At 41.3% G+C, this 20,602-nt stretch overlaps 1 protein-coding gene across 4 annotated transcripts in view; it reads right to left on the reverse strand.

Annotated features, from left to right (window-relative positions):
• nrp2b (neuropilin 2b) overlaps positions 1–20,602 on the reverse strand; it is a 99,049-nt gene that overhangs the window by 39,307 nt on the left and 39,140 nt on the right. For 2 of the 4 annotated variants that reach the window (XM_036568549.1, XM_036568558.1), the window contains exons 5-7: positions 20,366–20,521; positions 20,115–20,284; positions 16,439–16,594 (exon numbers count right to left, since the gene is read on the reverse strand). In XM_036568549.1, coding sequence (XP_036424442.1) covers positions 16,439–16,594; positions 20,115–20,284; positions 20,366–20,521 — 482 coding nt within the window. Of the gene's footprint in view, positions 1–16,438; positions 16,595–20,114; positions 20,522–20,602 lie in introns of all 4 variants that reach the window. The other 2 variants (XM_036568533.1, XM_036568541.1) reach the window with 1 other exon arrangement.

The raw sequence follows: 20,602 nt of genomic DNA on the forward strand, positions 1-20,602 counted from the left end.
GAGGTGGTGAGCAGAGACAAGATGACAAGTTCAGATAACATATCTCCATCTTCCCCGCCCTCCCCCTCCCTCTCCCTCTCCCTCTCCCTCTCCCTCTCCCTCTCCCTCTCTCTTCCTCCCTTCCTCACTCACACACTCACTCACTCACTCACTCTCTCCTCTGAAGTGTCAGGCTTTGTCAGGCTGTTCTCTGGAGAGAGTAGAGCGAAAGAAGAGAAGACGTGGACCGGGTTCAGTTCTGCTTCAGTGCACACACACACAAAGCCCCGGACCCTCAGGACTCGACCCACCTCAGGATCCAGTGACACTGGGGCCAGCTGGCCTGGGACCAGCCTGGGTCAGGCCCGGCTGCGTTTGTGTAGGCAGCAGAGAAGGCAAGATGAAGCAACACAGCAAAAGGAGGAGGAGTAGGAGGAAAAACGAAGTGCTCAATCTTTGACATTTGGCGCAAACTCACGATGCATCACCAAACGAAAGAAAACCAAAAGCCTAGAGTCATTAATCACGCTTTAGATGGGTGGTTAAAAGTCATCTAAGGCAGAAAAAGAGAGAGAAAGAGAGAGAGAGAAAGGAGAGAGACTCTGTGGTAAGAGGTAAAGAAAAGAGCATGAGAGAGAAATAGAGAGAAAGAAAAGGAAAGAGAACAAGAAATGGAGAGAGGAAAGAAAGAGAAGAAATGAGGAAAAAGGAACAGAGAGGGCCTGAGAGAGAGCGAGAGAGAGCGCGAGAGAGAGAGGGAGAGAGCGAGAACCTGCTGGAGGTTTGGTGCTTCTGTACAACAGACTACATCACCTCCTTTTCCCTCACTCTCACGCTCTCTCTCTCTGACTAAATGTGAGTGCAGACGGAGTGTGACAGTGAGCAGCTGTCAGAAGCAGAGGACACACACATACACACACAGGAGTGTTTTTGTTTAATGACTTTGTGAGTGAGTGTGTGTGACCTTTCCCCTTGTCTACATGTAAAGATTTTCACCACCGCTCAGCGTGAGAGTGTGTGTGTACGGTCCAAGGGCAGACGGTGTGTAATATATCACTCTGAAGTGTGTGGGAGAGCACAGCTTCTCACATTCCAGTGACATAACCTCACACACACCCAGCACGGTCAGAAAACACACACTCATCACACTCTCATCACGGAGCGTGTGAAACGCGGAGGTCTGCTCTGCACAGAACTTCGTACGGAAGAAGCAAATCAAGGGGCACCTTCAAGGTCACAGCACAGGTAAATACACTCAGACAGGCAATATCATAGAATTACTGCAGTACACACAGCGCATGCTATTATCACGACCTCCAACACAAAGAGAAACATGTACACACTCACACAGACACTCTGGGTATTGCTGTTTGTATCACTCTTTGTACGGACTTGTTTAGATTGTGTAGGATGGCACATCATTGCAAAACTCAAAAAATTAAGGTGAAGAAAAACCTATGGTTTCAGAAGTCCACCTGAAACCATAATTGACCTTTTTTTTACTTTCTTAGCTCATGTCCCTGTTTATATTAGGTAAATGAATCATATAATACACCATTTAAAATACAAAATTCTTGTTTTCTTATAATCTTAGCTTGAAGCGTGATTTTTGCCTGGCTCGGAAAAAAATATTTTAAATAGTAATATTAATATTAAAGTAACATTAACCTACATATATCATTTTTACCTGTCACCACCTGAACTGATCAACACAAGAAAGGCTCTGAAATGTGCTGTGATTTCTGATTCAAACTGACTTAAACTTTTAATGTAATTGAATGTAATGAGAGTGTTTTACAAGTAATTTTGGAATTTCAGCTGCTCCACAATTAATGAAAGAGAGTATAAAGAGAACATAGAGGGCAGAGAATGTAAAAGGTAAAAACACTGATCTTTAGTTTTTCCAAAATAAAAGTTGTATTTTAATAAAATAAATAAAAATGTCAGCACCAGACACATATCCTTGCCTATGCACCACATGTATCATTAAACAGTAAGTGTGCATTAAAATGAGCAGAAGTGTGTTCTCTGTAGAGAGTGTGTTAACTTATTTAACATCAACAAAACATATATTTTGACCTGGGGTGTTCAAACTTTTGCATATATGACCATGTTATCACCACTGTTCTTCTTTACTTCCAGTCTAGGCCGCTTCCACACCCCCTACTCTGAATGGCTAACGTTCTTAATCTAAACCAGTAGGACAGCCCTGGTGCAAACTGGGAAAACTCTGGGGCTTTATATATATCTGCACACACTGGGATTTAAACACAAGACCCTCCAGCCACTGTGGTCTAAGTTAAAAGCACAAAGCTCAGTAACTGAGTTTTAACCACTGAGATGCTGAAAGGAGGAAAAATAGACTGAAAGGCTGGAAAAGGCGTAACAGGATTGGGAAGTTCAATTATTGGCAGAGCCCAAGGGAGAAACTGGTCAAAATGAGACTGAAGAGCAGTGATTTCCCTCAGGTCTTGTAGGCTGCACAGTTTGTATGTCTGTGTGTCCTCATGTGTGCGTGTACGTGTGTGTCAGAGGAGCTTGAGACTAAAGCTCTTGGCTCCAACATTAGCTGATATCCATGAAAAGGCACTGGGTCAAAACTCAGCTGCATACAGCAGGGCCTATTATTGCTGTCATAATAAAACCTTTTTTTATTTATTAATTTTTTGCAACAAATATTTAATAGAAAATCACACTGAATCCTTAATAAATTAATTATCAATTTTTCATTATTTAATGTGCCCACTCTTTGCCTTTAATACAGTTTCCTTTGTAAAGACTTGCTTTCAGTTTTTATTAAAAGAAATCTGCAAGAATATTTTTTTCACACCTCCAAAGTTCAGTCTTAGAGGGTGGCTGCATTTTCTGCTTCTCACAATCCAAGTAATCCCAAACATTCAATGATGTTGAGGTCTGTATTCTGGGGTGGTCAGTCCTTTGTTCTGAGAAAACCAGCAGCTTCTTTGTTTGATTTGCCAACAATCTCTCTCCAGAGATTGTTTTGCATCCTTTCAGACTCATAGTGTTGTCTTCTCACAGTGGAAGGATGGACAGAAACACCTGTGGATTTTACAGATCTGCAGCGAGAGTGGAGCTTTATTTTCTCCTCTCTCTCAAAGATAAAAGCTTTAGGTACTTTTTATCTGATGTTGACAGTGCTGGTGGGCTACCAGATCTTTGAGCACCATTTTTTCTATATCTTTTACCAATCTGACTTCTACTTTCCTACGCAAGTGGACTATCTTCTTGTAGCTAATCTCCTCTGAAAATCTCCTGAAAAATGAATCATTTCTACTTAATAGCTGCTTGATAAAAAATTAAGTAAATTATTGGTGGTCTCTGACTTTTGCACAGTACTGTACATTAAATTAAATTATTACAAGAGTTATGAATGTTCTTCCCCTTCTCCTATACAGTTGCCATTTCAGAGGTATTGTTTTGTTATATATATTTAACATTTTTTTTAAATGAATGTGTATTAAATTTAAGTTTTTCCTATTGTGTTAAATTTGCATTAATGAGAAACAAGGCTTTGTTACCACAGTGACAATATCATACTGACATGCTTTTATATCTTTACAGAAAGCTGTACGCAGCCTTGTATACAGTCACAGATACACACTCTTTCTGCCTTCACACACACATACACTAAAGCCCAGACACTCACACACCTGGCCCTGCTCTCTTTGAACCAGCGTGCTCCCGGACCGCTGTTGTGCTGACAGACACACAGGTGCTGGTAATGACACACTGCCACAAGCTGAAACAGGAGAGCTGCTGTCAGCCTCGCTATGAGCCGCCCACCGTCTACTGATACAAGGCCACCCTCTCTCTCTCCTTCTCTCTCTATTACTCACTTTCTCACTCTCACGGTCACTTTCTTTCCCATGATCTCTCTCGCTCATTTTCTACTCCCTGCCTCTTCTTTTTCATTTGCCTCATTCGCTCTACCCCTCCCATCCATCTTTCTCCTTCTTTCACAAAGAACGGCGGCTTCGCGGTGGCTGTCACTCACGCACTTCCTGCGCATAAGCATCAGAGCTATAACAAATGGCTGCAGCACATCACTCTGACATCTGAAGGCTTCTGCTAAATTGCAACCATGCATTAGCATACACGGCAAGAATGGGATTCCTATCAGGTAGTATTTCAAAAGGGGAAAAGTGTGACGCCAAAATTGTAGAGTAGAGGATTAGACTACACCTGCAAAACAACTTGAAAAAGTAGCTTCTCTTAAAATATAAAGATGCCAAAAAGGGTTTACTGGAGTCATGCCACAGAAGAACCAGTTTGGTTTCCCAAGGAAGTCTCAATTGAGTTCTTTAAAAAGAACCCTCCACTGAAAGATTCTTTAGGGAACCAAGAGTGATTCTTCAACGGCATTGCTCTAAAAACAAAATAGGCCACTTAATTACCCTGAAATTCCAAAAAGCGTTCTTTGGAGTGATGTCATAGGAGAACCAGTTTTGGCTTCCTACAGAGAGAGAAGTTAAATTAAATTAAGTTCTTTAAAGAACCATCCATTGAAAGATTCTTTAAGAGAACAAAAGTGGTTCTCTGATTGCACCTCTCCCAAGAACGCTTTTTGGCACCAGTCTTTTTTAAGTATTTTAAGCTATTCCCATTTGAAAATACAGAGCAGTGATAAGATGGGAGTGGTTAGCTTACATGCATGTTTCAGGCCTGATATTAACAGTATCTTAGCTAAAGGAAGCAGGAAGGCTAAAGGAAGGCTAAACAGGACACTTAATTACACTGTAATTATATTGTAACAAAAATAAATAATGGTTCCAAAACCATTATGCACAATGCATAGGAAGAACCAGGAGCCAATTTTGGTTCCCAATAAACTTCCAAAGTATTTGGTAAATGAGATGCATGAGTGTGAAGAACCTTTTTTAAAATGTAGTGTAAAAGTTATATTGAAGGAGAAGCTCTTAAACTCAAAATGAACCTGAACCAATGAACCAATGTGTGTTGATTTCTCAGAACTTTAAAAAGGTTCTTTACTTGTACATCACTATTTCAAACACAGCTCTTTAGGGAAAAGTTCTACTACGGCATTGCTCACAGAACTCTTTGAGGCAGCTTTATTTTTAAAGCTAGACTATGTAAGTTGGATTTGGAGACATCTCTAGTGGAAATATGTAATTGCATATAATTGAGTGATGCTACAGAAGAACCAGATTTGGTTTCCCAAAGAAGTTTCAACTGGGTGATTTCAACTGAGTTCCATGAAAAACGCTGTATTAAAAAAATCTTTAGGGAACCAATAGTGGTCTGCAATGGCATTGTAATTACACATGCAACATGTGTAAGAGCTCTTGTAACAGCAGCTGTTCTTTGCATCCCTTTCCCCAAATGGATGAATCCAATGATTGTGAGCACACTGAAAGAATATGAATTGAGAGAACTCAGTGAAGGAGATGTCTTCTGAGGAAGTAAGTGAATTATCTACTGTTGTCATCATATCGTCATTAGTATAATGTTGAGCCGGACCTTCTTTTTGAGCCTGTGCATGTGATGCTAATATGTAAAGATATATATGACATGGTCTGAAAAATATTTTGTCAATGTGTTCCCCTAGAAATGAAACATTATTATAACATATTATTATTATTATTATTATTATTATTATTATCTCTCAAAAATAAAGTTAGCTGTTTAGAAGTTCTTTTCCAAGCTGAGCTACAGCAGACTAAAGCCAGTGTGTTGTAGTTGTGTAGTCAAGGCCAATCAAAAGCAGAGAAGGAAACAGGAGGAGCTACAAGCTGCTTGCTTGCTACAACACACACACACACACCACTGCTGCTGCTACTGCTGCTGTTCAGCCAGTGTGGAGGGGGAATGGAGGGCAGAGGAAATCAGCATGTACATGAACACACACACCAACACACTGCGAACAGCATGCACACACAATGCTAAAATTCTGTATTACAGAGGTGGTGAGTGGCAATAGCCGAGGGCCATTTTCCTCCCTTTCTATTTTTTTTTTTTTTGGTGTGAAAGCAGGCACTCATCTCATTTTAACTCCTCCATCCCTCCCTCTTTCAATCTTCCATTCTCTCTCTCTCTCTCTCCCTCTCTCATTCACTCACACTGCCTGTGTGCCACCCCACACGCAGGTGAAAAATGGCTCTGGGTAGCGAGTGCTGCTCTTTAAGGCTGTGCAGGTTTGTGCCGAGCTGATCTCATTAGAGCAGGCCTGACTACAGCCGCGCCTTCAGGCTGATATACTGTACCTGACTCTGAAGGGCTGGATGGGAGATTTACACAACAAAGAGGACAAATCACTTACAGCCTGCTAATCTAAGGCCTCAAACACAGTCACACTAATAACCTTTTAAATCTAAAAGGCAAGATGTTCATATCTACTTCGGATGGACCTATCTGCACCTGGTGTTTTAGAAACGCATAAATTAGAACCAAAATCATTTCAAATCTGGCAAGTGTGTACAACTTCTAGATTAAAAGCACTTTTGTGAGAAAAGGATAAGGATAAAGGATATTGTTGCTGTTATCAGAACCTCATAAGCCCTAAAAAATTGTATTTCCTTACAGTAAGCACTAAAAACACTAGTAGCCTATACAATGCATCGTTTGAACGTTTTATGATGAATAGACCAACAGCAATGGTCCAGAAATTTTGCTCTATTACCTTATTAAGAACGTTAATGCGGAATTCAAAACTATTTTTTACATTTCTGCACAATTTTATCGAGATGTAAATAGTCATTCAGAGAGGTCTAATGTGAAATGGTTCACTATAGAGAAATGTACTTATATGACATATTTTCTTTACAGTGGTGGTGATAAGAACCAGGGGCTCCAACATCTCCAACACAAATACAGCCATTTAACTGCCTAAAACCACCACTGAACCTATACATGTCTTCTGAGTTACTGTATGTATGTTGATAAAGGCAAGATAGTGGTAAAATTTCCCTTTGGACTATTTTGTCTTACAACATGTACTTCTCCACCAAAAATGAATTTTAAAAAATATACCACAACCTGATCCCAAACCTATTATAAAACAATATCAGGCATCATCCATAACCATTTCATATAATGCTTGCCTGTGAGGGAGGTTTTAGATGCATTAAACTCTTCAGATGTCTGGTTCCTATCAGCGCCAATACGAACATTTCTGACTCTTTAGTTTCTTCAGGATGGAACACTTCACATAAAACAACTCAGAAATCTTAAAGATTTAATTCTGCACACATTTTGGTGGAATGCAATGGTGGACTGCACCTTTAAGAATGTTTTGTCCTTCTTTTGTAAAGTTACCATTTAAGAGATATGAGGTGGTTATGACAGTGATGAGATCCTAAATGCAGACATTATCTAAATGGCGCTTATTTTAACCCAGCTGAAGTCATTGATGGAGTTAATCATGTGTTTGGATATAAAGAGTGTCTCTCTCTCTGGGTTCAGACAGATGGGCAGAACAGTGAGAGCGGTCGGAGGTAAACAGGCGTGTGAATAATTGAAAGAGGACGTCTGCCAGTCCCAAAGTTGTTTCTCTTTTTTTGCGCATCCCTGGCTATCCCCTCGGAGGATGGTGGAGGGGTGAGAGTTCGCTGTCTTTGGGGAAACTCTGACAGACAGTGACTGAAGGGCTCGCATCGGAAGCGAAGCAGCAGACCTACCAAGCATGGTGTGAGTGTGTGTGTGTGTGTGTGTGTGGTCTGCAGAGCACAGGGTTACGGGCTATGTCTGGTGAGGAATATTTGAGGTGGGCTGCAAAGCACAGAAATTCCAATGTAAATTATTCACATGTCCGCCTTGTGTCTGGTGGCACGAGGGGCATGCTAAAATAGTAAAGACCCCCTATAGAGAGAAAGAGAGGTTCAGGGGGTGCAAAGAGAAAAAGACAGACAGACAGACAGACAGTCTTGCAGCTGCCCGTCGCCTCAGAATTGAAAATGACCTGATGAACAGAAACACTCATTCTTGGACCACCTCTCTCCATTAACCCTTAAATGCAGTGTTTAAATGGGTTTTCTTCAACTGTTCATACATACAGCACTGTAAAAAATCTGAATCATTAAATACTGATAGATGCGGTGATATCAGTTCTTGAAGCCTCTGTGTAATTGCCTGTATGTTTCCGTCTTTTTTTCTGACACTGATAAATGAAAAACTAGTACTCAGTGACTGCTTTAACTGGAAATTGAATAAATGAAAGGGTGGTCTCAGACTTTTGTGTTGTACTGTACTTCTGGAACCTGATTCATTTCACATAAACATCAGTGTTACAGAGCATTTCTTTAAAAAAACAAAAAAAACATGAGTTTTGGGTTTATTTGATGTTACAGTTGAGCTTTTACCTGTTTGTTCTCTAATAGAACAACTGCTAGAGACGGCATATCAGCATCAATAGGTATCAGTATCAGACTGATGTGAGCAGAAAACAAAACAAATATCAGATAGAAAAAAAGAATCTTAAATGAAGTGCATCAATTAAAAATAGCTCATTTTAAAAAGAGGCAGTTTTTAAATAAGAAAATATCAGATTAGTATCTAGCAACGTTCAATGTTTCAATATTGGTATCTGTCAGAGAAAAGAAAGAGGGGTACCATGCTATCTATATCTTTATATAAGTGTCTAAAGCCTAAACATTTGGATTTGCAGTCTAAGTCCTAAGATTAATAACTGAAAAACAAGTCTAGAGTTCAAGAAGTTAAAGCAAACACAGATGAAGAATAAATCTAAAGACAAACAGAAAGACTGGTGAAGTGACTTGAGGTGCAGAAAGAGCAAGAACAAAGCTGAGGAGTGAAAGACAGACTACGGAGGCGGGAGGGCGTCATATTAAGGCTTGTGTGTAACTCATGGGACAAGTTGTGAGGGTGAAAAGGGCTGTAAAACAGCCGAGTGGGAGGATTTGCGGAGGTGGAGGAAGAAGAGAACTGTTAGGGTTCCAAGCATCTAAAGGCTGCTGATCTGACTCGGTATGGGACAAGCAGAGACACAACTGGGGCCACACCAGGGCTGAACCAGACTGCACACAGCTCTGCTCCCCTGCCTGCCCACTGCCGCTCTTTCATTCTCCCTCTCTGTTGCTCTCTCAGTCTTTGCCTTGGCACGCTGCCTTGCTGTTTCCCTTCAAACTGATGGCACCGCTGGGAAATGTGGTCAGCACTCACAACTCTGCTCCAGCAATTACTCTCTATCACTCTATCACTATCTCTCTCAGTCTTTCACCCTCTCCCTGCTTTTCTCTCTCACCCTTATTCTTTCTCTTCTCCCACAGCCTCTCACTCTTTTGCTCTCTCATTCACATTTCCCACAGCCAGTCTCTCTCTCTTGCACTGTCTCACTCCTTCTCTCCTTCTCCTTCTCTTTCTCTTCTCCATCAATCTCTTCCTCTCTCCTCTTTGTCAGTCTCTTTCTTTCTCTCTTCTCTCTAGGTTAGTTGCTCTCACGCTTGATCTCTCAATCTCTCTCACTTGCTCCCTTAGTCTCTCTCTTTCTCACCTGTCACTCTCTTTCCTTTTCCTCCCTCACTCAGTTTCTTGCTCTCTATCCCCTTCCTCAGTCAACTTCAATCTCTTTTCTTCCTAGTCATTTTCTTTCTCTCTCCTCTCTCACTTAGCACCTCTCTCTATCCTCCCTCAGCCAGCTTCTGTCTCTCTCTCCTCCCTCAGTCAGCTTCTCTCTCTCCTCCCTCAGTCTCCCTCTCTCATCCTTCAGACAGCTTCTCTTTCTCTCTCTTCTCCCTCTCTCTGTCACTCATTCCCTCTGTAACTCTTTCTCTTCTCTCCCTAAATCACTCTCGGTCTCCCCTTTCTTTCTTACTCTCTTCTACATCTCGCTGCTGCTTCGGATGAAGATGTTGACAGAGCAGGCTGGTTCCAGTTGGCTGGAGACCAGTGCGGACTCAGTAGGGGAGACAGAGAGGCAGAGAGAGCAAGCAGGCAAGCAAGTGAGTGAGCAAGAGAGAGAGAGAGAGCAAAGTGAGAAGCAAACACTGCTAGGGATTTGATTATGTTTGTATACAGCAGATTTCATCAATCCCTCCTTCTTCCCCCGCTCCCTCTCTTCTCCTTTCTCTCTCACACACAATCCCTATCAGCTCTCTCTCTTGCTCTACTCCTCCATCCTTTCTCATCCTATCTCTGTCTTCTGCTGTGTGGTTTTATGTTTGTAAACCTCTCTCTCTTTCTCTCCCTCTCCCCTCCTCAGCAGTGGCTCTGGAGTCCCAGTCTTGCTCCCTGTTGGCCCTGCTGACTGCTGTCAATGTGCCTGCTGACTGATGAGCTGTGTGACTTTGCAGGGAGAGGCTGATACTTCACTGTTTCCTGACTCACTGCAGCTGCCACATCTAGGGTCAATTTCCAGGATTAAGCCTAGTCCTGGACAGGGCTAAAGCGTAGTCTTGGATTATACTTTCCTTTCAATAGAGAATCACTATTCAAAGTGATGCTGTACTATGATTTCAATCTAATGAAAGCAGTGTATATTGACTTTTGCAGAGATCCTTTACATTCCTGCCCTGTACTTGTCATTTCTCAACATTAAAACAAATGGAAAAAGTACAATTTCAAATCTGTTGTTACAGAATGTAAATTCAATGCAATGATAAATCCTTATGTAACAATTAACCATGTAATAGTGTAATTATATTTAAATTGCATAGCCAAACAATACCTCCAAGGATTAACAGCATGTTACACAGTACATACACATGCTCACTCTATTTGGTCTATAGAGACCACTTACTGTAGGCATGAGTGGCCCGGTATTTACTCACTTTGGTTAACATGGTTAACGGTTCATTCATTTTGTATACCTCCACTTGAAAATAATTGCTGTGTGATAATAAACTAGACTTTATCCCCTTTCGTATACTCGACTCTATGTGCTGACATCTCAGTGACTGCTTATTGCACTTACCAGGATTATTATGTACATTAGACAGTTATTTAGTCCATATATTCACTGATTGTGGATTACAGTCGTCTGAGCAACTAAATCCCTTTGCAGACTGAAAAAATCTGACCGTCTATGCAGTTTTAATTCTCTGCCTTTCTCTTAATTCCCAGTTTTCATGGGAGAGTTGGGGGAAGGGACTGGAGACGTAGCTTTGTTTTTACCACATCACTGTCTCACTAAAGCCGAATAGTAGCCTACTATGGCCTGTTAATGCTCTCTCAAACAGTGTCAGTATTTTACACTGCAGTTATATCAATTATGGGGGAAAATGTATCTGTGCTCTGGGAAACCATTCACTCTCTTATAGAATACGTACTGGTTCTTGTCCTGCACTGCAAATAAATGATTTTGGCAAATGAAAACATTGTAAATGTAGGCAATGTATTTAATATTTCTCATCATTGGATTGCTGTACGAAGGTTATTCAAGTGAAATTATCTTCTAGTATATAATTTTGCTCAAAGTGTCATTTCTTCAAACAAACTCAAATGCCAGCTCAGTGAGATAACTGAAATAACCACTTGTTGTAAGTAAAATGTCTAGAAAAAGGCTGAATAATTATACTGTTCTTTAACAAATCCCATAATGATAACAGAACATATTAGATGCATTGAATGTGCTTTAACTTCTATTATTTTCTCAGTTCTACTCTCAGTCTAGTGTGCTGTGGGATCATGAAGGTCAGGACATCACACACTACAATGCCGTTTGGGATTCGGCCTCACTTCTGCATTATCCATGCATTCCCCGGGTAGTCAGGGATTGCTGGGAGATGGACAAAGCTGTCAGGCTTCAGCCTTCACCACAACCATGATGGAATCTGCTATAACGGCTCTGTGTGCAAGTCGCAATCGCCTCGGGAACCTTTCGCATTAACACACAAAGCATATGCTCCTAACGGCCCATAGCCCTCTGCCTTAACAGCATATTAAACCCAATAACGCATCTACCAGACCCACATAATGATCCGGGACAGCGGCGGAGTCTGAAGGAGCTGTCACACGGGTGTTAGGAAGCTTTGAGGAGGAAGCACAGCTCAACTGTAAATCAAACAAGGAGGAAAGACAAATGTTTGGCTTTAGTTCTGTTTTTCTTTTTCTTGGTGGAGGGAGATTAAGACCTCTCGAGTCTACATGCTTCCCATTGATCTGGAACAAAGTAACATTTGAAGAAATGTCATAAATTTCGACCTGTTGCTGCAGTGATGGCTTTATCAGACATACTGGCTCTTTTTCACAGGAGAGAAGGAGCGATTGGCCACCAGAGAACGGGAACATCACGGTCGAGAGATTGAGCTGTCAGTGTGTACGCGCATGTGTTTTTTTGTACATTATCAGAATATAAAAATTTTAGTCTAAATTTGTAGGACAACCAGAGAAAAAGCAGGGTTAACAATGTAAGGACCATCAAACTGATACTGATTTTGGGTAATTTTTTAAATTTAAGATATATTTTTTTCATTACTGAGGTTAAAATTTGGGTTAAATTTAGGAATTAGCTTAGAACATTATTATTACAAATAGGTTATCATGTATATATATGTAGCACAATACATAGAGATCATTACACGTATATAATAAATATGGGACACATGGCATACAGGCAATTATATATGTAAGTAATTATACATAGGTTATTACATATATAATACATACAGGACATACTACATATATGTAATACATAAGGGATGTATTATCACAAATAGATAACTACATGTACATGATACATATAGGACATATTATGTATATGCAATGAAATAGATCCAATACATATGTCACAACATTGCATAAAAAGCAAGCCTGTGTGTGTGTGTGTGTGTGTGTGTGTGTGTGTGTGTGTGTGTTTGTGTACTTTTGCATGTTAGCGCCATGTCTTGATCTGAGAGTACAGATCCCTGCAGCATGTTAAACTGCCTATCCTGCTCAGGGACACAGTGTGAACCTGTGATTGGGGGCAGAATGAGGAGTGTGTGTGTTCTTATCAGAGCTGATTAGGTTCGGCTGAATGATGCTGTGCAGGTAATTTGGTGGAGGACAGAGAGAGAGAGTAAGGTCATCTCTGCTGAACTGCCATAGAGACTGAGACAGCTAGAGGAGCCATTAAGCACCACAATGCTGATACCCCGCTTTCAGTAATACACACATACACACACGAGGACCAACCACAAGCATGCTGACATGCCACAGTGCCTCTCTTCAGCTGTTGTACACATCAGACTCTAACATGCACACACAAACACTCACTCTGGCTCTCTCTCTGAGTCTCTGTGTACCGGACCAGATGGACATCTGTCCATCACCCTGGTCAATGCAGTCTGGGGAAGCATTCTGATGACGCCTTTTTAAACACAAAGCACGTCTTGTGCTTAAAAAGAAGCAGGACACACTACTTAAGAGCGTGAATTAATGCATGCATATAAACACCAGAAAAAAATCTGAAAGACTGAGATAAGTGATAAACACTTCGAAACTTACAAAAAAATTAATTGAAAACTTTTTTTCAGTTTGTGTTAATCTTTGTGCCGAGTACTGCACAGCTCTGGGTGTTCAGCCAAAACTAGCTTTTCCTCTATTGATGACTAAAGAGAAGCCATCCTCGATACTGATTGGGCATCTGTCACTTTTTCATGACACTGGGCAAAAAATGTGATGCTTTTTCATCTTAAATGTGTGGAATCAAACTGCGAAGTGTGCTGCACAGATTAGAGAAGTACTTTCCAGTCTGAAAAGGCAATGTCTGAACACCCATTAAAGCTCTCTAGCTAAATAATGCTGGAAAGTTCAATTCATTTTGCAAAACTGATTCTTCCGAACTGTCCGTTTTGGTGAACATGACTCAATTCATTCACTGAATCATGTCAAGTCAACATCAGCCTCATCTCTTCGACTCACCTATTCCTGCTCCACCCACAAATATGACCTTTCACGTAAAATAGTTAAAGATTCAAACTGTACTAGAGGTCTATTACATGAACACATACTTCACACAGGTGCTACAATACTTTGATTCAGCTCCTGAGAATTGATTTTGATTGATTTATTGAAAAGAATAAGCTCAAAAGATCGATTCATTCACAGCAAGAGGCTGCTCCAGTAAGACACTAGCAAAGCGAAACCAGCCTCCGAGTGCACCCGACACCTCTGAACACATTAACAGCCTCTGACACCCTCCATTCATCTCTAGCCTCTTTGTGTGTGCACTAGTGTGGGAGAACATGTCTATCATCAAGCGCAAGTCTGTATCTTTTTCAGGACAGACACATTATTTTATGTTAATCCAAATTATAGTATTTTGAATAATAATAATAATATAAAAACTCCTGAAAGCATGCAGACAGAAAATGTATCTGCAGGGGCTGTGGCAGCATGTGTCTCTCTACACAGCATGCCAACATAAATATACATATCTTCCAGGCTTATGCATAAATAGTGGGTTATCACTCCCTAAATAGCGGCTGATTGGTCATGCCTGCTATACAGCGTCTGCCATAGAGACACAGTGCCATTTCTTAATAAAGCTTAACCACGCTGAAACGTAAGCTGGGTAAACACACAGAGCACATGGTGATGGGACATAGTGCAGAGATTTACTGGCTGATTAAAGTAGGGTCTGCAGCAGCAGGGGGTTCGGGCTAAAGACCCTAATGCCAGTTGGTGGGGTCATAACAAGAGCTTTCCTGGGTTGTCACCACTGCTGTGTTTATTTCATCCTACAAGTCATCACCACCCCCCTCAAAACAAGAGATACAAATTCTACAGCAGACCAATCTGGTCTAAACAGGATTTTCAGGGGTTTTAAAGTAATAAAAAAGATCATGGGGCTGTGACACCTGACAGACACAATCAACTTGCTCCTTTCACTTAGTGTGCACGGCTCTTAGGCTGAGTTATGCTAGCTCAGCCCACAGAAGCTCTCGCCGCCTCCATTATCTGTCTCTTATCACTCTCTAATTCTTTCTCTCTTTTCCATTTTAACCCCCTCTTCCCTGTACCCCTTCCCCCTCCCTGATGCCTTCACATCTGCCTGTCTGCTCACTCCATCAGTCCAGGCTGAGTGCAGGAGGCTTGTGGGAAACAGAGTCCTTTGGGGAAGGCTGTGTGGTTACTTTCCCTTCTCCAGTTTCTGCTCTCAGCCTGAGAACGGGGAGCCCATGAGGGCCAGGAGTGAACTCTATTAGCCTGCTAACCTGGAGCAGCTACTCTGTAGGAGGGAGACACAGCGTCAGTCAAAAGGAACACACGCATATGGCTGCTGGCTCAAAGGGCGCAGACAAGAAAGGAGTGAGCTAGCAGCCTCTCCTGCTCAGCCTTTTTTTCTTCTTTTCCCCTCCCTGCGCAGGCTAATAACTCTATTAGGGCCCTACAGTGCAGGTCTCATGAATACACGTACACAGGCGTGACATCATCATACACACAGCCAGGACAAAAACCAACGCACATATGATACAGTGTCTCTGTGTCTCTCTCTCTCCTTCTTTGTACACGTATACATAAGCTAATATAAGACCATATATATATATGTACCATATGTATTATGTATACATGTATAAGTAATATGCCCCATCTATACTATGTAAGTATCTATATGTATTACCACAGGAGACTGTTTGTACCAACAGTGACTGCACTGTACGACACCATCACTGTGCCGGCACATTATTGTATACTGAGCCACTGACAGGACAGGCTCACTGGGCACCAGCTAGACATTACATTACATTATATCTCTCTATCTTATCTCTATATTACTATGCACTGCCACTTTGTTTATATATCTATACATATTGCATACTGCACTGCCACTTTGTTTATACATCCATAAATATTTCATATTGCACAACTGTTAACATAGGTCATTGTTTACAATACATAGTCACTCAGTTCATTCACCGGAGGGGACATGCACCACTGCATTGTCAACTGCATAGTATTTATGCGATTTTACTTCTTATTTTTGTATTGCACATTATATTTTTATTGTTCTTTTAGTGTATTTTATTATTTATCTTTACATGCATCTGTAAATAGCGTACAACAATACCTTTGCATCTATCAATCTATTAAATATGTTCCTCATGTATTACACATATGCAAAACCTGTGAGACACAATATGTCCCATAAGTGTTATCTATATGTAAGCACCTTTGTAATAAAAATGTGTCTCATATGCATCTCATGTATAACCTATATGTAATAGTACCTACATGCATTAATATATGTATTTAAGTACCTATATATAATAATAAGCCATATATGTATAATATGCTATAAGTACTTACATGTAATAATAATTTTGGGAACCTAACCAAACTTCACCTCAGTTGCCAGTTTTTAACCTGTCAGTTTTAAATAAATGAAACATGTAGCTTTTGTAAAACACACTTTACAAATGCAGGGCCATGTCTCTGCTCCTGACAAGCTCTGTTTGTCTCTGATATTTATTTTTTCACACATTTTTATTCTGAATATTATCAAACACACTCACTCTCTCACAAAGTCATCAGCTTTCCTTACCTTGTGGTTCTTGATGTGACGGTAGACCATCCAGTCCTCTCCGTTGGTACTGACCTCCAGCTTGAATGTAGTGACGAAGTATGACTTGTGCGTCTCCTTGGAGATGGCACCCTGGGTGGCAATGCCTGTCAGAACCTTCAGGAAGTGAAGGTCCACCTAGAAAAGGAGAAGAAGGAAAAAAAAGGTTGACAAAAGTGATGGGAGATAGAAGCATGACAGATGGCGAGGTAGTAATATATGCAATGGGTGTGAGGAATGATGAGAAGGAAAGGGGAGAAAATGAGGGAAGTGAGAGGAAGGAGTGAGGAGAGAGAGTGATAGGCAAGAAGAGAAAGGAAGAAAGATGAGAGAGATACGTGAGTTGGGAGAATATCAGGGTTCTCCCAGCAGATGCTGTTATCAGTCTTAGGCCTGACATTAATCACTTCTGCTCAGATCAATCTGTGCCCGACCACACCTCCTTCACTTTCTGTGCTGCTTTCATGAGCCAAGGGAATTATTATAAATATGAGTTTCTGACCTGAAAGTTGCACATTAAACTCCTTTCATGTCATAATTGTGAAGTAATTAATGGAAACAATTTCCATTTTTGAGTTACTGACCTTTCTCCCTTAATTATTACACTTTTTTTAGTTTTTAACTGCAACCTTCTTTTATAGTCGCTCATTAGGCCGCAGACATTTGCTTACATGTGTAACTATTAGCTGCCTTACATTTTGGCATTTGAAGAAAAACAAGGATGATACCAAAACAGCTAAAATTAGTTGTTTGCTTCATCACAAAAGCCTTCGAAACGATGGAAAAGGACACTTCAATGTGCACATGAAGGCAGCCTTAGCCCATCTCTATCCCTGCCCCACTGAGGATGAGAAAGGTGATTCATGTGCTGTCTCTTGATCGCTGTGGTGTGGGCTTTCCATCAGAGATTCAGCAGCAGTAGCCACGAGCTCCAAACCATGACGCCCATCTGAGTAGGGTGTCATCCGAACATGAGCAGGAAAACTGCAGCGTTTGTTATCTGTCAGGAAAGCAGGTGTGGCTTTCACTTACACACATACACACACATGTGCATGTACACACACACACACACACACTTCCTTGTGTGTGGCTGCTTAAGGCCACAGCGAAACGCACCTAGACAAAAAATCAATAGCGCAGAGGACTGCTGCTAACTATTTATTCTCAGCAAAGGACCCTCATCAATCAAGTGGCTGTTACCATCAGAGCCAGCCGCGCATCATCAACCCACACCCAGACAGAGAGAGAGAGAGAGAGGAAAGAGCAAGAGAGGAAAGAGAAAGAGAGAGAGGGAAGAGGGAGAGAGGAAAAAGCAAGAAAGGGAGAGAGGGAGGAGAGAAAGAGAGAGAGAAGAAAAAGAGAAAGGGAGAGAAGAGAGAGAGAAAGAGCCAAGGGGTGGGGGTGTCGATGGGGTGAGATTGTGCCTTCTCTGTGTCATCGCTGAAGCAGCCAGGAGGAGAAGAGAGTGTGATGAGATCTTAATGTCTTTTGCAGACAGTTCAGTTGCACACTCACACACACACTCACTCGCACAAACAGCTCACTCCTACTACACACCACCACAGGACGCAGTGTATATACAACTGCCACACTTTAACACCTAAAAAATCACTTCCACTGGTGCCCTGAATTTACTTGCTTAGAATGTGTACATTTCAACACAATTTTGCCTTTCAGTTTATTTACTTTTATTAATAATTATGATGTACTGTATTCAAGTTAAAATGATGTACACCAACGCTCAAAAGAAATGAAATTACACTATTGCTGATTTTAAGCATGTATCTGTTGTTGATGTTACTTAACAAACGCATGTAACTGGCTATAAAAGCAAGTTACTATGTGCCTGGACATTACATAGATCTAACTTAGATCTATTAAGTTGTATTGCTTTTATTTCCTTTATTTGAATACAACATAAGATATAAATACACAGTACACACTTTAAAAAGGCTTATTTGGGTTTTCACAACACAAGGTGTCTGTGTAGTTCTAAAAAGACATTTTAAAGTAAAAAAAAAAAACAGTTGTGTGGAACCACTGTCTGAAATTGAAATAAGTAGTTCAATTACATAGTTTGAGTGTAAGAATCAAGTATATTCAGTGCACTACATTTTCAGAGTAATCTGCATCAGGCTATTGTGGACGCTGCTGTAAGACATATGGCTCTGAGGCATGCAGTCATTGATGACAGCTGTGCGCCAGGATGGCTGTCTGGCTGAGGACTGCTAGGTGTGAACACAGCACAGCAGCTGGGTGTTCAGTAAGAACTCCACCACTGACCAGTATCCAGACATGCTGGCCCACACAGTACTGGGGTTCAAGCAGTGCCAGACAAGAACTTCACCTTTCTCTCCACTTTCAAGGCACTGGTACAGCACCTTACTGGAGCCTCAGTCCATCTTAAATGGAACTTAGAACATTTTCAATCTCTCAGGATTATGTGTGTGTGGGGGGTGGGGGTGACTGGGTGGATCACGAAGTTCTGTTTAAACGTCTCCAGCTTTGCAGGCTAACATTAGTCTAGCCTCTCCTGATAATGATTATGTGGCCTGTTAACGAGCTGTGGAAAGGATGCCATTTCACTTTATTAGGCATATGTGTGTGTGAGGTATTGGCTTAATAGCATGGTGGATAAAACCACTGCCCCACATACAGAATGCAATCTTACTATCTTGGATCACTTATACTGTATAATCCAGTAAACCATAACAAGGTCTGTGTATATGTTGCACCAATATCCTGGAGGAGAATTACTTCACTCCACTGTATACTAATGTACAGTTTAGATGACAAAGTTATTTTTAAACTTTTTCATGCTTATGACATTTAAAGTTCTTAATGGTCTAGCTCCAGCATACCTTTCTCATCTATTAGAGTGTTTTAGCCCTTCCAGACCACTTCGCTCAGCTGACGCAGAATCACTGCAAGTCCCAGGATCACTTACAGCTCAGTTGGTAAAAGATCTATATAGCTCCTAAACTCTGGAACAGCATTCCAGAGAATATTAGGAACACAAGCTTGTCAAGCGTTTCTAAATCCAGGTTAAAAACATAGTGTAGGCTAGCACACACAGACAGCTTGCATAATCTCCACAGAATGGGATGCTGTGGAGCAATAACATATGAGCCTAAATTTACCATGCCCAATGCCAAGAATCAGCTAGAAGGGTTTGAAGGCCTCCAGCAGTGAAATTGTGCCTTCTGCAGTGATGGAGCATCTTCAAAAAACCATGGAATGAGTTGGAGTAGCATTTGTGATCCACGTATATCAGTATCTGACCTCAATAATGCTCTTGTAGCTCAATGCAATTAAATTCTCAGAGCAATGTTCCAACATTGTAGTGTAAAGCCTTTCCGCAAGTGTAGAGGCTGTTATAGCAGTAAAGGGGGGAGAAGTTCCCTATTAATACCCTTGATTTCAGAATAAATGTTGAAGCATGAACATTTAGATGTATGGAGGAAAAGACACAATAAGTGAGCTGGAGAGAAAAGACAAAGACAGAGTGAATTTTTGGAGGTCTTCATTTCAGCCCAGCTTGTTGATCATCTTGCTCAAACATACTGGATGCAACAATTTATGACCTGTTCATCTAGGTGTGTTAGAGCAGAGAGAACAGCAACACCGGCTTTCCAAGACCAGACCTGTGTGTGCTCACCTGTATGTATTCTTTGCTGCTGTCCTCAGCTGGCGTCCAGGCATTTTCATTGTAGTTGAGTCGAGCCTGTCGTGGAGCCCAGTGACCATCACTGAACGAGGAAGAGGCCGTGATCTGGTCATCCGTGATGTGGCCCGACTCCATCCCAAAAGCATTGCTGCAGTGGAAATCTGAGAGCATGCAAACAATATATAAGCTACTATAAAAAGGGGGAGGCTGAGATGCACGAGCAAAGAACAGGAGATACTTACTTTCACTAACTTCCTTTAACGTCATGTTGTAGCGGGCGGAGAAGCCGTCTTTAGCCACCGCCATGTCTGTGTGGAAGGTAAGCGAGAGGATGCCAGTGGATGACTTGAGCTCAGGAGGGATCTTGGTGCCACAGTGACGGCCGATGAGGGGCCCAACTGCAGAATTACACAAAAGGTACATTTACATAACAAACCTTGTTGCATAATTCCAGCCTTTTGGCTCAGATTTTGTTCAGA

The sequence above is a fragment of the Colossoma macropomum genome, unplaced genomic scaffold (genome assembly GCF_904425465.1).
Source record: "Colossoma macropomum unplaced genomic scaffold, Colossoma_macropomum, whole genome shotgun sequence".
Taxonomy (NCBI): domain Eukaryota; kingdom Metazoa; phylum Chordata; class Actinopteri; order Characiformes; family Serrasalmidae; genus Colossoma; species Colossoma macropomum.